General features: G+C 44.1%; 3 protein-coding genes across 3 annotated transcripts; all 3 read right to left on the bottom strand.

Annotated features, from left to right (window-relative positions):
* Positions 1-2,991: 2,991 nt before the first annotated feature.
* On the bottom strand, positions 2,992-4,595 carry GCK72_012392 (uncharacterized protein; the record flags this gene model as incomplete). Its single annotated transcript, XM_053729076.1, has 2 exons — positions 2,992-4,284; positions 4,551-4,595. The coding sequence occupies 2 exons, from the start codon at positions 4,593-4,595 to the stop codon at positions 2,992-2,994; spliced, it is 1,338 nt and encodes a 445-aa protein (XP_053583848.1).
* Positions 4,596-16,944: 12,349 nt separating this feature from the next.
* On the bottom strand, positions 16,945-17,289 carry GCK72_012391 (uncharacterized protein; the record flags this gene model as incomplete). Its single annotated transcript, XM_053729075.1, has 2 exons — positions 16,945-17,189; positions 17,268-17,289. The coding sequence occupies 2 exons, from the start codon at positions 17,287-17,289 to the stop codon at positions 16,945-16,947; spliced, it is 267 nt and encodes an 88-aa protein (XP_053583847.1).
* Positions 17,290-17,475: 186 nt separating this feature from the next.
* GCK72_012390 (uncharacterized protein) lies at positions 17,476-18,175 on the bottom strand (the record flags this gene model as incomplete). The annotated part of the gene is made up of 2 exons (XM_003100167.2): positions 17,476-17,748; positions 17,798-18,175. 2 exons carry the CDS (start codon positions 18,173-18,175, stop codon positions 17,476-17,478), a joined length of 651 nt encoding a protein of 216 aa, XP_003100215.2.
* Positions 18,176-18,669: the final 494 nt, after the last annotated feature.

Raw genomic sequence — 18,669 nt, 5'->3', positions numbered from 1 at the left:
CTAGAGATTAGTGATGCCTGGGCAATTTGAATTGGACACTGATGTGTCAAGTGTCTAGCAGACGTGCAATGAACGCATAATTCGTTCTTCGCACAGTAAGCCGAACGAATGGGACTGTTACATTCCAAAATATCATGATCCTCGTGGCAGACCGGGCATGAAACCATCGTTTGGGGAAACGCGGTACCTGGGGCCGTTCTGCTGAGACGAGATCCAATGATGTGGGTTTCGCGGTGTTCGGCATTTGAACGAATGTTCGAAGGAACCGCTGGGAAAACTCCCGTTCTTTCTCCTCCGTCTACTTGATCGGAAGCCGGGGCCTCACGATCGTTCGCCGGTGGTCTAACCGAGCTCGATGCCGAATGAAATTGCTCACGATGAGGCATCTCCAATTCTTCATTTCGCGGGGTTAGGATTACCGATTCGATGTCCGCATCAGAAATGGACGAGTCAAGAAGATCTCTTTCGAGAAGTTCTTCGTCTTCCAAAGGCGAGCGTGCAATCGAATCAGATATGTCCACGGTTTCGGCTGGCGAAACTGCTTCAGTAAATTGGAACTGATGATCCGTAAGGACTTGTTGCAGCTCCAAGATTGACTCCTTGATCGGAGGAAGGTCGACGGGACGTGCCTTCGCGTTGAGGTACGCGGTAACACCATTGCACAGGTCTCTTCTCTCCTTCTCCGACAGAATCGCTTGGAAGTTGTTGACGACGTCATGGAAATGAGCATCCGTCTCGATCATTGCTGCAGCGACAATCATCTCCTTCCTCAAATGGTCGATTGTCTCCAATCCTTGCTCATCGCGGTTGACACGAAGCTCTTCGACGATGAGTCTTGATTCCCTCGCTGCCTTGGTACCAGCAGTCGCAGCTCGGGTGATCGCATTCCGGTAGTGTCGCTGAGCCTTCTTGAAGTTCGTTGACAGTGGACGCGGTCGGTCGGGTGCGGGAGTTCCATCCTCGCTCGGCTGAGACGAAGGATCGATCCACGCGGGGGGTCCGGTACGGGACATGGTTGGTTGTTCGCACAAAGAAGTTGAAAGCTGAAAATTAAAATTATTCTTTAAGAGAATTGAGACCAAACAGCGAGATTATAAAGAAGAAATAGAGAGATTAAACAAAACGCTAGAGATCCGCCTCTGCTTGGGCGAGTATCCTGACATCCATCCTCGAATTGTACACATCCGAAGCTGAACACAGGCGAAGCGACAACTCTCTGGTTACAGCTTTGTCCGGTCTCAATAAGAGGATGAGTCATTTGAGCTCCGAGACGTTGTCTTGGTAGGACGAGTACCAAGTTATCCTTACGTCTAATTCTAACTTAGTTCATCCTATACGGATGTTATACAACGTGAATCTCGTCATTGCTCATCTGACTCATCTCAATCACTCCGCGGTCAAAATAGCTAATTCTGACTCGGAATGTTCGAGACCGGGGAAATCGAAAGCAGATAATTGAAGCGCCGTTGTGTGCACTTGCTCTCCGTAGCTCGTACACTGTAGAGTCCTCGCTGCTCTGAAAATACCTGAAGGGGGGCCAATTCAGTGTGATGCTGGATTGGGGTCTGGGGGTTCGGTTACCAATCGAACACCCATATATTCAAAATCGCGCAGTAGGCTGCTGGAAAACATTTTTGACATGAGCGAAAATCGCGGTGAATTCCGACTTTCATGTACAATGAATTACCAAAAGCACTCAGCAGTATCGCACTTTCTGTACTACGCGGTTGCGTATTCTCCTCGTGCCTGGTGGCTTCTCACCACGACAGAGGAATCCTTCCGGACCCGAATACTTGCAGATTTCCCTGAACATCTCCGTCAAAGGTGAACTGGCTTTGCGTATAGGAGTTTCGTGGGTCCCTCCGCATGAGGGCACTACTACTAGGTAGGGGAGAGAGGATCACTGCCTGTCCATCGAGGACCGTCAGCATATCACAAAATCATCTCCCGATCAAGGTCATAGTAGATTCATGGACAGTGAAACTAGGCACCAGAACCAGTTCCTGCTGGTCTCGTGGCACCCTCTCTGGCGGCAACAATATTGAGATCGCTCGTATCGTGGTCACAGATGTATCAGAGATACAGGACTACGCAAGCTGATTCATTGCAATATCCCCAGAGTGTCGAGAATATATCCATCCTTGACCAGACGATTATTCATCGCCCGTTTACTAGAGACTATCAACTTTTCTCACCGGTACACGGAGTCACGGTGATGGTTGATCTAAGAGACATGGTATGAAAGATGACGTGTTCTCCAAATCCTGAACCAAGGGAAATGGAATCGACAATATTGGATATAATGGAGGGAATCAACCAAACCTTTACCGAAGTATTCAAAGATCTCTAGAAAACTCGTAAAATATCCTCATGTGGAACTTCATCGACTTAACACGCTAGAAAACAGAACGATCTTGCTCCAGGCAGCTCAAACGATCGCTCGAGCCCATTTCCTACTCAATTTTCAGAGTATCTGACATAACATTTTACCCCTTTCAAAAGGCTCGACCTCATAGAAAGGCTTTTGATTCTGCGCGTAAACTTGTAATCTAGAAAGTATTGATTAGATGATTTTTCTGTCTAAAATAGGACCATCTTGTTTTTAAGAATGGTTGTTAATTGTGAATCATCCTGATAACTGGAACTTAGTGCCGACGATGTAGTAAGACTCAACGGAACGGGCACTGAATTATTCTAGTTACTTGAGGACCACTAGGAATACCAAATACTAGCAATACAGCCGGTTGTTCAGGCCTTCTGAATTCTACATACTTGATATTCCGAGTTTTCCCAGATGTCTATTTGATTACCTGAAACTTGTGGCTCCGACTCTCAACACACCAATACTCAATTTCTATTTATTTAAACAAAGCTTGAATACGCGGTGACGGAGAAATACGGAGATGGCCGATGTGGCACAATAATAAAGAGAAGTATTCAATTCTAGTAGGAGACGTGGTGGATAGTTTTGACGAGAAACGCATAACAATGTCAATTTTGTTCTGGTTGGTCTTCCTGATTGCGTGGTTGACGTTCGTGGAAGGTACACGAGCACTGGAGTCCTGATACGCGCTTAAGCTGCGGAACAAGAGTTTTCTCCACCCATAATAACCACCAACCGAGCGCTTCCGAATGGAAGGCACGCATCGTAGGAAAAGCCAACTCGAACGCGGTTTCTCCTCCATGAATCAACTCCATAGTACACTCTGACAACCGAGCTGACGTGGACGCACCGGACTCTACAAACACGCGGAGAGCGTGGAGAATCGCGGTCCAAAACGCACAATAAGCATCGAGGTCTTCAGCCGTGTAATTATCGAGAGATTCAGTTTCTTCATTAGCCGCGGTGATGGTGTCTTGAATCGTTCGGATGCGTCGAATAACGAGGTTCTTCGGCCCGGGGCATTCATTAGACAATAAAATATCAATGATGTCCAGGGTCGGCAGATTCTCTCGAAAATGAGTTCCGATGCGAGCGACGTCGAGCGTGTAGATAACACGAGCGATTTCGCGTTCGCCTTCGGGATCCACCTCCTCTTCTGCGCCATCCTGACCCGGCGCTCTCAATTCCACATTATACGGGAATTGGTCACGCGGTGCATTCTGGACTGCAAAGGACAGAGCCGGAGCACGCATCCATCTACGAACAGCTTCCACCACCGCAGGAATGCGGAAAATATGATACGAAGGAATCAACAAACAGACATTGTTGTACGGGAACCCGAACACGGTTGTGACCAGACAGGTAAAAGAACGCGGTGAGCCGACAAGAGCTGCCCCAAGATCTACCAGATGCGCGTAATACGTGAGGAGCATATTCGTGGTGACACTTTCCGTGATAGGCGTGCTATCCCAGCCACCTGTCATGACCAACTGCCACGTCTCGATTCGTCCTAATAGGGCGTCACGAGAATCAGGCGCGGTCAATGTAGAAAGAGCCTCGATGACTGGTTTAGCGACTCCAAACGAAAATTTGTCACCCGGTTTGTTTCTCACAGTATAGCGGATCTCCGGTAGGATGAGGGATCTCAATGTTTCTTCTCTGTGCGATTCCCAATCTGCGGTCTCAGATCCATCCTCCAACGTCCAAATCGCATCGTACTCGATGACATCGTAGCGGTGCATGTGCTCGCGGATGCGGTCTAGCAGAGCTCCTTCTGGACGGACATGAAGAATCGATTCGGTGAGGAAGGGATCGTGGTTCACCGGAGGATTATTATGAGCATTTACGACATATCTCTCAACAATGTCGTGGTCAACCTCCGAGTACTCAGAGGAATTCTCCTAGAATTTAGGGCTCTTTATGATTTAACGGGGGTTTTAAGAATTAACGGGGGTTTTAAAAATAGACGGGGGTTTTAAGAATAGACGGGGGTTTTCAGAATAAACGGGGTTTTTCAGAATAAACAGGGGTTTTGAGAATAAACGGGGGTTTTCGGCAAGTTCTATTTACTTATACTAAGAAAACCCCAAAATGGTCAGAAATGACTACAGTCCCTCCATTATACATTTTTTTCTTTTTTTTTTCATTATACATTTTTTTCACAAACCAGGTATTCTGCTGAGTTAGAATTTATGAGTAGTCTCAGCTCCATCTCTTTTTCTCGTAGCTGTCATTCGGCGTCTTCCTTTTTCATCAGTCGAAGAGGACAGTTGTGGAATGCGTGTAGGAGGGACGCACATTCCAAACATATCCCTGTGGTGACACAGTACCTCATGAGTACATCCTTATTCACTGTGCAGGCGAAGAGAGGATGTCTGCCTTCGCAGAGTTCGTACGTGACTAAGGAAATTAAGTGAAAACGAAAGAGAAGTGAAGGAAAATAACATTAGGAAAATAAAATTAGAGAATCCTGAAAGTAAAGAAAGTGAACGAAGAACAGTTTGCGATTATAATTATTTGTTAAAGTGAAAAAAAGGTACGTGTGGTGATTTGCGATATTAAAACCACAGAATTTTATATAAGTTTTAGGCCAGTCATTTGCCACGTTGTTGTGGACTTTCTTTAGTCCTTTAGTCCCTAATGAAAGCGAGGAGAGGGGAAATTACACAGAAAGATAAGAATAATTAACTTAATATAATTAAAAGGAGAAAAAATATCAATTTAGAGAAAAAGGGAACAAAAAAGGGAGAGGTGAAAAGAGTCCGTCGTCGTTCCAACTGATTTGAAAACCAATTTTCCGTCTCTTCCCCTACTATGTTCCTATTCTTATTTCCACTTTGCCTCTTTATTTCTGTACTCTCTTGGACATCTCTATCTGAGAGATATTTTGAGGTCAAGGTGGGAAAATCGTACTCAGTTAAACGTAAGGCACTGTGCGGAGTCCCGCAAGGATCAGTTCTATCGCCCATTCTCTTCGGTATATTTGTCAAAGATGTCCCAAAACCTTTACCAGCTGGAGTCAAATGCCGTCAGTTAGCGGACGATATAAAAATTTATGCCTCTTTCTCCAACTCATATTCTAGTAACTCTCTTCCTAATCATTTCCAATTAGCTATAGACTCTGTAATTCTATGGTCAAAAAAAGCAAAATTAGACTTGAACAATAGTAAAACCGAATGTATTACTCTAGGCAATATAAGAAGCTGTGAATACCAACACTATAGAAGGTAATATTATTTGTCAGAAAACGTTAATTAGAGATCTTGTATTCCTGATAAGCCCACAACTTCACAACTTGAAAAATTGAAAAGTTGCTTTTCAATCTGCAGGTCCACGCTCCCCGTATCGCGGAATCCCTTCAAAGACATCTGCTAGAAATCGGTGAGCTTCCAGGTTTACTAGGAAAAAAGTTTAATAGAGCTAAGACTGGAGCTTCTGAGTCGGGAACCGACCCAGAAGAAGTCGAGTCACTAGGGATAGCCCTAGTCCAAAGCTATGTTCCGATTATCGACGAAAATAAAGGTATCATTGCCGACCTTCTTCGTATTTTAACGGACTATACTGTATCTCATGAATTGAACGTAAGCGTTCCAGCTTCTCCAGAAGAAATTTTTTAGGAGATGGAACGCTCTTTCGAGGAGTCCACCCTCCAAGTATAAGAAAACGAGGTATCACCACCTCGCATTACTGTATCATGCCCCCATGTCATTAGCCCACCACCTAACAATACCAACCCAATCACAAGTGCTGAATCATCCAGCCCCGAGGAAAATAACTCTGTTCACTCTCTACCAAATCAAATACCAGAAACCCCGATTCTTACGAATACGGGAGGAACATCCAACCAAGGAGTCAACAGGGCACCTTAAAAATCTCAGAACCTTTTTTGAATACTAACTTTCGAAACCCAAGAGTACAACAACTCTTCGATAACACGCACATAACACCAACAACTATAGTAATCAACAAGCACGAAACACGCCAAGATATCCAACTAACACCGAAAACTCTGAACAACCTGAACATTCGGCATACAGAGGAAACTCTCAAGATGCCCGTAATGCGCAGAATGCAGAAACCAATCTGGAACGTTCGAGAAGTCATAACAATGAGCCCGTCTCAAATCAACAACGGTTCCTTCAAAGTTATCCACGCTTCCCAAGTGAGTCCAACGACCAATTAGACTCGGAGGTGAACAGCAACATCAAAAACGCCATAAGACAACAGAGACCAACTACATGCGAACTCTGCGAAGGCAGACATCCTTTCTTCGCCTGCACAGTGAATAAGGATGTACTCATGAGGTACTGTGTCACCACAGGGATATGTTTGGAATGTACGTCCCTCCTACACGCATTCCACAACTGTCCTCTTCGACTGATGAAAAAGGAAGACGCCGAATGACAGCTACGAGAAAAAGAGATGGAGCTGAGACTACTCATAAATTCTAACTCAGCAGAATACCTGGTTTGTGAAAAAAATGTATAATGAAAAAAAAAAGAAAAAAATGTATAATGGAGGGACTGTAGTCATTTCTGACCATTTTGGGGTTTTCTTAGTATAAGTAAATAGAACTTGCCGAAAACCCCCGTTTATTCTCAAAACCCCCGTTTATTCTCAAAACCCCCGTTTATTCTGAAAACCCCCGTTTATTCTGAAAACCCCCGTCTATTCTTAAAACCCCCGTCTATTTTTAAAACCCCCGTTAATTCTTAAAGAGCCTTTAGGGCTCTTTATGATTTAACGGGGGTTTTAAGAATTAACGGGGGTTTTAAAAATAGACGGGGGTTTTAAGAATAGACGGGGGTTTTCAGAATAAACGGGGGTTTTGAGAATAAACGGGGGTTTTGAGAATAAACGGGGGTTTTCGGCAAGTTCTATTTACTTATACTAAGAAAACCCCAAAATGGTCAGAAATGACTACAGTCCCTCCATTATACATTTTTTTCTTTTTTTTTTCATTATACATTTTTTTCACAAACCAGGTATTCTGCTGAGTTAGAATTTATGAGTAGTCTCAGCTCCATCTCTTTTTCTCGTAGCTGTCATTCGGCGTCTTCCTTTTTCATCAGTCGAAGAGGACAGTTGTGGAATGCGTGTAGGAGGGACGTACATTCCAAACATATCCCTGTGGTGACACAGTACCTCATGAGTACATCCTTATTCACTGTGCAGGCGAAGAAAGGATGTCTGCCTTCGCAGAGTTCGCATGTAGTTGGTCTCTGTTGTCTTATGGCGTTTTTGATGTTGCTGTTCACCTCCGAGTCTAATTGGTCGTTGGACTCACTTGGGAAGCGTGGATAACTTTGAAGGAACCGTTGTTGATTTGAGACGGGCTCATTGTTATGACTTCTCGAACGTTCCAGATTGGTTTCTGCATTCTGCGCATTACGGGCATCTTGAGAGTTTCCTCTGTATGCCGAATGTTCAGGTTGTTCAGAGTTTTCGGTGTTAGTTGGATATCTTGGCGTGTTTCGTGCTTGTTGATTACTATAGTTGTTGGTGTTATGTGCGTGTTATCGAAGAGTTGTTGTACTCTTGGGTTTCGAAAGTTAGTATTCAAAAAAGGTTCTGAGATTTTTAAGGTGCCCTGTTGACTCCTTGGTTGGATGTTCCTCCCGTATTCGTAAGAATCGGGGTTTCTGGTATTTGATTTGGTAGAGAGTGAACAGAGTTATTTTCCTCGGGGCTGGATGATTCAGCACTTGTGATTGGGTTGGTATTGTTAGGTGGTGGGCTAATGACATGGGGGCATGATACAGTAATGCGAGGTGGTGATACCTCGTTTTCTTATACTTGGAGGGTGGACTCCTCGAAAGAGCGTTCCATCTCCTAAAAAATTTCTTCTGGAGAAGCTGGAACGCTTACGTTCAATTCATGAGATACAGTATAGTCCGTTAAAATACGAAGAAGGTCGGCAATGATACCTTTATTTTCGTCGATAATCGGAACATAGCTTTGGACTAGGGCTATCCCTAGTGACTCGACTTCTTCTGGGTCGGTTCCCGACTCAGAAGCTCCAGTCTTAGCTCTATTAAACTTTTTTCCTAGTAAACCTGGAAGCTCACCGATTTCTAGCAGATGTCTTTGAAGGGATTCCGCGATACGGGGAGCGTGGACCTGCAGATTGAAAAGCAACTTTTCAATTTTTCAAGTTGTGAAGTTGTGGGCTTATCAGGAATACAAGATCTCTAATTAACGTTTTCTGACAAATAATATTACCTTCTATAGTGTTGGTATTCACAGCTTCTTATATTGCCTAGAGTAATACATTCGGTTTTACTATTGTTCAAGTCTAATTTTGCTTTTTTTGACCATAGAATTACAGAGTCTATAGCTAATTGGAAATGATTAGGAAGAGAGTTACTAGAATATGAGTTGGAGAAAGAGGCATAAATTTTTATATCGTCCGCTAACTGACGGCATTTGACTCCAGCTGGTAAAGGTTTTGGGACATCTTTGACAAATATACCGAAGAGAATGGGCGATAGAACTGATCCTTGCGGGACTCCGCACAGTGCCTTACGTTTAACTGAGTACGATTTTCCCACCTTGACCTCAAAATATCTCTCAGATAGAGATGTCCAAGAGAGTACAGAAATAAAGAGGCAAAGTGGAAATAAGAATAGGAACATAGTAGGGGAAGAGACGGAAAATTGGTTTTCAAATCAGTTGGAACGACGACGGACTCTTTTCACCTCTCCCTTTTTTGTTCCCTTTTTCTCTAAATTGATATTTTTTCTCCTTTTAATTATATTAAGTTAATTATTCTTATCTTTCTGTGTAATTTCCCCTCTCCTCGCTTTCATTAGGGACTAAAGGACTAAAGAAAGTCCACAACAACGTGGCAAATGACTGGCCTAAAACTTATATAAAATTCTGTGGTTTTAATATCGCAAATCACCACACGTACCTTTTTTTCACTTTAACAAATAATTATAATCGCAAACTGTTCTTCGTTCACTTTCTTTACTTTCAGGATTCTCTAATTTTATTTTCCTAATGTTATTTTCCTTCACTTCTCTTTCGTTTTCACTTAATTTCCTTAGTCACGTACGAACTCTGCGAAGGCAGACATCCTCTCTTCGCCTGCACAGTGAATAAGGATGTACTCATGAGGTACTGTGTCACCACAGGGATATGTTTGGAATGTGCGTCCCTCCTACACGCATTCCACAACTGTCCTCTTCGACTGATGAAAAAGGAAGACGCCGAATGACAGCTACGAGAAAAAGAGATGGAGCTGAGACTACTCATAAATTCTAACTCAGCAGAATACCTGGTTTGTGAAAAAAATGTATAATGAAAAAAAAAAGAAAAAAATGTATAATGGAGGGACTGTAGTCATTTCTGACCATTTTGGGGTTTTCTTAGTATAAGTAAATAGAACTTGCCGAAAACCCCCGTTTATTCTCAAAACCCCTGTTTATTCTGAAAAACCCCGTTTATTCTGAAAACCCCCGTCTATTCTTAAAACCCCCGTCTATTTTTAAAACCCCCGTTAATTCTTAAAACCCCCGTTAAATCATAAAGAGCCGAATTTAGAATAGAATACTTGAACTTTGATTATTTGTACTAACCGAGTCACGTCTCGGGGAGGATCTCGGACTTGATCTTGTTGATCCAGCTGGCGGAGCTTGGCCTTGAAGCTCTCTCTCCTAAACGATTATCTTTTAGTACGCCACAATCATAATATCGTACCTCTCGATTGTCTTGTTCCAACGGAACCTCAATCGGTGGTTCGATTGCCAATACTTCAACTGCCTGTAATCAAATAATGTGAATTTTTAGCTAATGCTCCACTCCTATACTCACTGGCTCATTTCCGGGCGAATAGATATCAATTGGAAAACGCGGTGCTCTGATCAGGAACGCATGCTTCATGATAAACGGAACGTGGTCACCTTGACGAATTTCGTGGTAGATTTCACGAGCACGGTTTTCCAAGATCATAAACCATTCGGCTTCGTGATCAAAGAAGTCTTGATGACGGAGTTGTTTGTCATGTTCAAGCTCACGGTTTACTAATCCCGGGAACTGTCTCCAGCGATAGACATAAGGCGGAATCCAGTCTAATTCGTCGGCTTCTGGATGAAGAAGCGGGCCGGTGCCTCTAATCAATTGACCTTCTCTAATGACTCGATCCGCTTGGGATTGAATAACTGATGGAATGAAGTCATATGGAAGAGGGAAGGCGAGGAGGCCGCGGTCGACGAGCCATCTAATACGACGACCTCTGCGGATTCGTAATTTCTTCACGCGGTCTTTGAATTGAAGAGGAGACAGATTCAGATCACACACTCCGTGGAAGTGTTGATGACCGACATTCTGTCTGCAACTCTTGCATGGCCTCATCGAGGGACAACGTGTATGACTCGTAGAACGAGAATTGCAGTGCCCACAGAATGAGTACGAATTTGCTACGCAGAATTCGAGCCAATGTTGACGCGGTAGAAATCTTACGAAACCACAGTTGTGTTCTGAATGGTCTTCGAGCGCGATTCCAAAGAAGGAGGAACCGCAAGCTGAGCATCGGGTAGAAGCGAACGCTTTCGCGGTGTTTAAGACGTTCGAGTAACAGCCTCGCATCATCGAAATCACCCACGACTTCAACCTCGGATCATCGAGCAGGTATGGCTCTCTCGCGGTAGCTTCTTTGAATAGAAGTTCCGGATGAGGAAGATCTCCGGTTCTCAGAAACCATAAGAGGTTACCTGAACAACGCGGGTCTTGCAGATGATCGAGGTCGAATTCATCCAAAATAGGAAGACGTTCGGAATACCGAGCCAGCTCTGCTGGTTTCTCCAAGATATCCAACGAGACTGCTAACGCATCAGCCATCGCCTGAGAAGGACACAGAGGATTCGGATTATGACGTTGCATTTGCTAAAAATAGACACAGATTAACACCGATTTTAAACTCATCCAACCAAAAAATAAGGGCGGTGCGCGAGAACAAGATCGTTCGCTAGAAGTGTAAAAAACACGTACTGAACACTATTCTCCGAACCGAGCTTACTCTAGCCGCGTAGCCACGTGGACAAGTTTATTAGAACGCGTGAGAAACTGTTACGCTCTTCCGAGACGTATTAAAACGAGATAGTTCACGCTCTAATAACGTGAATTCTCGTTGTGTCGTTATAATCCAAAGTGAATAGTCTTCGTTGGTATTTCTACTGGTGAAAACATCTTAGAATCAAACGACCACACATGGACGTTTCTCCTTCTGGAGACATCATCGATGCATGAAGTAAAAGGAGATACTCCTTTTGAAAGAGACTGACCCTTGAGCTGTAACACGCTGCAGCTCGATCAAATAGCATTAGAAGGGACTGAGGTTTCACCTATTGATGTACCAAATGGTGATCATCACGACTCAAGGAGGTGTGGAACACCTTTGCCATCGTCGTGTTTTCCTCGATCTACGTCTTGGAATAATCGAGATATTCCTCCGACGGATCATAGCAAAACAGTCCGACCGCCATCCATGAACGCTTTACCTTATCGCGAGGAATGCATTGATGAACGTTTTGAGACTCGAGGTCTCGGTAATCTTGTCACTTCGATTTCAGCCAAGTAGCATTAGGCATCATCAAAGCCGTCTGGAAAGACGTATAGGAATGAACGCGGTGTTATTAGACACTTGTGAATCAGGTTCAGTGAATTTTCAGCGACTAGTGACTTATTCGAGTCCAATGAGCTCCAGACGAATGATTGAGTACCAAATGTGCTGAAAGAGTTAACTTAAGCACTAAATGGTTCAAACAATCCGAGCTGAGTTTCAAATTATGGGTTATCAATCCGTGACTAATCTATTCACCACACTAATGTATCCCCGTGGGAAGGAGTCGTCCAGCTTCCGCCTCGACTACTACATCAATGTATTACCCCGATCGTCGAAAACAACTTTCTGACGCACCGAATGCTATCTCGCGGTCGGTCTGAATCACAATTCATCCTATTTTCTGGCATCCTTCACTAGCAGCATTAGCATCATGGTTCCGGATGTTTCGATTGTTCCTCCTCTAGCAGCATTAGCATCATGGATTTGGATATATCGAGGTTTTATCCCGAAGGAATGGATCGGGTTTTAAAATTCACCGCGAATTACCGAACCGTATTACCCTGAGTCTCGGCTTAACTCTAGGAGCCACCTAGGCATCATCGCTCCGACTACAGGTTTAGATGTTTTACCACTTGAATGTGTCAACTGGACGGGGAGACTTTCGCGATCTTTCGATGCATTGAACAGTTACCAATCGGTTCGACCAATTGATCCAATGCTCGCGTTCCAGTTTTAATACTAACTCAATGCGCAATCAATGCTTCATCGGGCTTTCTCAAATAGTGAAGCTCATTGCTTCACTTGCTCGTAAGCGTATGGAACGTGACGCGGTGTTAGCTGCCTGCTAACTTCTACCCATAACACCAAACTGAACTTATGTAAAAAATTCTTACAAGATCTCAATCTAGTGCGCGGTATGAAAACCATTATCATTTAACTCAGACTCGAAGTCATAGAGACGGATGATGTTCCTTTTAGCCTCTATTGATCCGAGAATCAATAAGAGTATGAAGTTTCTCGTTCTATTCGTAAAAACAGAAGAAGGGAAAGCTCGGTATCGTGATACGTCAGCACTAGACCCTTGGTTAGCCATATTCAGTATGTGTTTGGACTTCAGAAAGTTCAGGTTTTTGTAACGCCAATGGCCAAAATTGTTCTGAGACAAAATCTCCAATAAGGAATTTCGAAAATAGAAAAGGAATTTGTCGAAAGAAGGAGATTTTTAGAATCTGAAAGGGATCTGAAACATAAACCAGAAGATGCTCACGCATCCCAAATCTGAAACGGAAGAAGACAAGATAATTATGAGTTGACACTCAAGACACCAGCACTTATTAACAAATTTCGTAAATCAACAGGTATTATTACAGAAGGTAATAAATTAAAACAAAGAATGTGACAGGAGACGAAACAATTAATCCGTGGTGGAGTTATCTCCATCCATCTTTCCGGATTGGGGCGCGGTGATCTTCTTGTTTCCCCCACGGCGACCTCTGCGTCGATGCTTTTTGGCCGGACCAGATTCTTGCTCGTGAGACGAAGACGCGGTAGACGTTCTCTTGCGAGCTCTTTGGAGTTCCTTTGGCTCTTCGTTGACACCAGAGTGATCATCCTTGGTTCTCTGAGCTGATGTTCCGGCTCCAGACTCTCTAGCTGCTGGTGGTTGTGCGGTGGGCGCTGCCGTCAAGTCAGGAACTACGCGGTTCTGGGATTCGGGAGCACGAAGCTTCTTGTGTCCAGTCCTCGGGCATAGTTCCTGGTGATGCAGGCGCTGCTCCTTTGGAAGCTGAGAACATTGATGGCACAGACGGTCGTATAAACGACATTCTCCCATCATTCCCTTGCATCCAACTTTCGCGCACTTCAAACAACGATTCTGAATCCGGAACGACTCCGCTCTCGAGTCCGGGGTTTGATACTTGTGACATTGATGCGAAAAGTGTTCTCCCGAGCAGAACAAGCAGGTTAACGCTTTCTGAACACAAAGAATATACACGTGGTTTTGAAAATTTTGAACATACTTGACGACGCATGTTTTCGATTCGCAAATTCTCTCGATCGCGGTGTTGCTCCTTCTCTATTTGCCTAACGCTTCTCTCAATTCCTTCGAGGGAGCCGATTGTCTCATTGTAAACGCGGTCGTCTTGATCATTGTTCAAGAGTCGCGGAGCAAGAGTCGAGTTGAGCTCAGATTGGGTACGAGAAACCTTATCCAATTGAGCTACCAAACTCTTCAATCGGCTCTCCTTCTCCAATTCTGAGACTTTCATGGCTATATAAGCTCTGAGAGAGGTGTATAACACTTTGATGTCGTTAGAAGTTGTGTCGAATTTGGACATGGTTGCGCTGAAGATCTCATTCTTCATCTCGACATCTTTTTGCAGTTGTGAGACGACTTTTGAGAGGCGGCGTTGATTTAGAAGGAGTTCACGAAGCGTTGAATTTGCTCCTCCGACTGTTTCAGCGGAACCGCCAAGAGACGAAAGGGGTTGTACCAGCTTTACTAAATGGAGCCACTCCTCTCGCGAGCACGGAGAATCGATGAGATCCGTCGTATTTCGTACAAATTGATCAAAATCCGTGTGGCTAACGAATGTTGGGATATCCTCGCGGTGAACGAAATTTGCCTTCATCTCCCTGATCTCTTCCATGATAAAATTTTGATTGATCAAGATTTTCTTCAGCAGTTCGCTGTCCGCAGTATTGTGAACTCTTTCCATGTCGGAAATGCTCGAAGTGGAGGTAAACAATCCTGGCACCAGTGCTATCGGCCCCGAGGCGGGACGCGATAATGGGCCGTCCATGTCGACATGAGATGTCTTCGTCGGAAGGATTGTGTCCTTCGGCTTTTCCCCACCGTTCGATTCGACTTTGTTCGTAGTCAACTCCGAAGGGATCACTGGCGAACATTGCGGAATGACCGATTGGTTGACTGAAGAAAGAGTAAGGATAGCGTACAAGTGAACAGTGGGAATGAACTAACCATTCGGTGTATCGTTTTTCTCGTGGTTGACAACGTCTGTCGAGATGACGATGACCGGAGAAGAGATAGGTGGAGACTCTAAAAACAATTTTTCATTCACCGCCACTCAATGTCTGATCACAGTACCATGAACTTCGTCGAGGAGACGTTTTTCCTCGTCATCCGAGATGTTCAAAGGCATTTCCGCGGTCGGAGTGTTACCGAGAAGGGCGTCTTCTGGGATATTGCTATCGGACATTTTTACGATGTTGTGTTGGTAGCACGTTGTACAGCTAACTCTGAATTCTAAATTGGATTAGCCAAATTAAAACTAGAATGAGATATATAATAAGGTACGGAACCATATTAATACAAGTCATAAGCGTACATATGTATATCAACAATAACATTTTATTAATCAGACAACAATGATGTTACAGACACATCCTCGGATTCACGCGGTCGGCCATTTGAGTGACGAGATATCTTCAATTGAATTCAGTTGAAGCTCGTGATTGAACCCCAGCAGCGCTTTTTGAGCGACTTTTCGGATTTGACAGCTTCCAACGTGGTCGTGAGTCTCCAGGGCTACAAACGAGGGCAAGCATCCACAAACGAAGGCGTGGGGACGAACCAACTGCATGTGACTCATTCGACATCCATAGACACGAGGACGCGGTAACTCTTCCCCGGCACAATTCAGAATTGCGTCGTGGTAAAGGAGCCACAAACCCTCGGGACTTACGTTCTCAGGAACGACGATCCCAAGGTTTTGAGGAGTTTTACGAAGAAAGAACTCTCCATTCAACTCAAATGCTCTAATAGCGCGGTCTTCGTCTTCATGGACATCAATGAGCACCCAGGTCGACCAGACGCGGTTGTGAATCACAAACTCATACGCTTGAACGGCAATATCTGTCGGCTGACGGATCATTGGAAGCTGAAACTAGAGGCATCGTTAGTTGAATTGTTAGCTACTTCAAGCTAACCCGTGTTGACGCGGTTTCAAACTCTCGCAGTTCGTTGGACAGAAGTGTTACTCGATCAACCAGACGCGGCACAAGAGAGACTCTCTGCTCGATGTCATGGGTACTAGCCAACAGTTCCCTCAGAATACGATTCGTTTGATCAAGGGTTCGAACCACTGAAAGAAGATAACATTATCCACAGGTAGACACTCTTAAAATTATTACTCTGAAGAGCTAGAATTTCGGTTTCATTCTGAGGATCCTGAGTATCATCTTCCATAGTTCGAACGCGGTTACACGGATACTGTAGAAGCATCGGAATCTGAAATGAATATTACCGGGAAATGTCTTCTCATGTAAAGCGAGCAGAACAGAAATACAGAATTTGTTATAGACAACTTCAAGATTACTGAACACATAATAAAACATTTCGCGGTCATAATTCATATCAAAATTAACAAAGGAACAACGATTTGTGACATCTTTCGACGAATCCCAAAATGAACTCGTCCCGAGCGATGACGAGTCGCTGGAGCATCGGCAGCTATACCTGAAAAAATGAAACCCTTTTCACCATAACTGAAAGAAGTCACGGGGGTGCTACCTATCTACTATTCTCGCTAACCACGATTCCCGGTCCAAAAACGGGACTCATGGTTAACGACTTGACTAAAACTTCATCTCTTTGGATCTAAACCATACAATCGACGAGGAACTTGATCGACCTCAGGTGCGTAATGAGCTAGCTCATTAAAAACGACTACACCGAGATTGTATCTAGTAACATGCATAAAGCATCAGCTGCCTGCTGGCTCGTGAAGAGTTTAGAATGAAGTGCGCTTCCTTCCCAACTCTCGATATTTATAATTCATCCACCGAAATGACTATATAACCAAATGAACATTAGTAGTTAGCTGTCATACTTCGTGAATTCAGCAACAAATTAGACAAAATAGATCAAAAATACGAGCTTTCTTTTTCTTATGAAAATTCGGTCATACGTTCACATTATGAACCAATTTGTCGCGGAATCCACAAAATACAACAATTTAAAGTCCGGGGACTCTTAGAGGCTGGCAAAAGAACTCACTCTATTGCCTTCTGAACTGGCAATAGAGTTTCCTGAACTGCTGCGCGAACGATCCACTCTGCACACCGTGGTCATAGTCGTTGAATTCGTGGTCTCACATTTGAAGTTGTGCTCACTGCTGTCGAAATCGCAAGATTCCTTCGTTCCAGGAGCAACATATTCTTGTGGATTCGAACTCATTTTGACTCGAACGTCCGAACGTTGGAGATTTCTAAAGATATCTAAAATCCGAAAATTTTAAGTATGTCTGGTAGGTACCAGTTAAACCATAAGAAAATATGCAATAACACAAAAAACACGAGTTCGCGGGAATTGGCTCATTATATCAGAACATATTTACTAAAGAGTAAACACAAACAACAAAAATTAACGGATAGAAGATGATCCTAGATTGTAGTCCGATGAAGTGAAGATGTTGCAGCGAGGTGTAGGTCAGAGGTATTAGAAGAGAGAGATATAACACGCGGTAGAAGTCGTTGTATGAAAGGAAGATACGGGTTCGTATGATTAGGTCTCGTAATTGAGCGTATAGCCGAGAAAGTCTTCTGGCTGGGCTCCATCACGTGGTCTAACATACGGCTCTTCGAGCAATGCGACCGAAACTTCGTACGGGGAGCTTGGCTCGCCGTCAGAGGCTTCTTTCGAATCTCTTGAAGACTCCGAATCTGCTTCCATGGTTAACATGGCATCGAATAAGTCGATGCCAGTATCGACTTCCGCGGTGCTGACCTCTCCCTTCTGGATGCCAATAGAAACCTTCTCGTAGAATTTCGCAAATTTCTGCAACATCGGGGTTTGACGTTGGGATATTTAGAACAAAATTAGTTACCTTCTGCGATTCAATTCGGGCGCGCAAGATGCGAAACTCCTTCATAGCGCACGAGGTCTCTCCTTTTTCTTGTCTCAACTGCGCAAGGACTTTCTGAGTGACGCGGTTCTCGATCTTTTCCATGGAGTTATCCTTCATGAAGTCGTTGAGTCGGTCACTGATCAACGTAGCCTTATCGATGGACTCGAGAAGACTGTCGACCGTGGCCTCCACCGTTCGAGGGACTGGGCGTGAACTACGAGTTCCATCAGCAGATCTGACAAAATCTAAAACACCATCATCTGCATTTTCTCTCCTAGAATCCTGGTTAGCCTTACTGTGAACGTGGTGCGCTGTCACGATTCTAAAGTTTCGAGAAGACTCGTCGCGGTTAGCCATCGTTTCCGTCGAGGTCACTTAAAAAACAAGGGTTAGATCAGCGAATCTCGAAGGAAAACGAGTTCTAACAACAACGACAACGTGCACGGCAGACTCTACAAGATTCAAAAAAGAGAAAATACTGCGAATTCGAAAACGCGAAGGTCAGAATGTTGGAAGATTAATAGAACGCTTCTTTCGAAGGAGTCACCTTCTCAGATTCACTCTATCAGAGCAACACGAGAAAAGTTCGGCGCAACCCAAACTTAACCATTCTAAAGCTAAGCGAAAAAGCAAAGATACAGTAGCCGAAGCCACCATACTCTAAACTTACTAGAGGCTTCAAGATCATGACGGATCTTGCGATGAATTGTAAACTCCGTGTCTTGTGTGATCTACGTACTAAATTCAGAACTTCCGAATTCCTCCGTGACCTCTAAGAGAATTGAGAGTTCCGTGAATAATTTCGTCGATGTCACGAAGCGAAGAAGCTCGAAAACCTCACCCTTCTGATA

This window comes from Caenorhabditis remanei, chromosome IV (genome assembly GCF_010183535.1).
Source record: "Caenorhabditis remanei strain PX506 chromosome IV, whole genome shotgun sequence".
Classification (NCBI taxonomy): domain Eukaryota; kingdom Metazoa; phylum Nematoda; class Chromadorea; order Rhabditida; family Rhabditidae; genus Caenorhabditis; species Caenorhabditis remanei.
The sequence above is the reverse complement of the archived record's forward strand: the minus strand, read 5'-3'. Positions and strand labels throughout refer to the sequence as shown.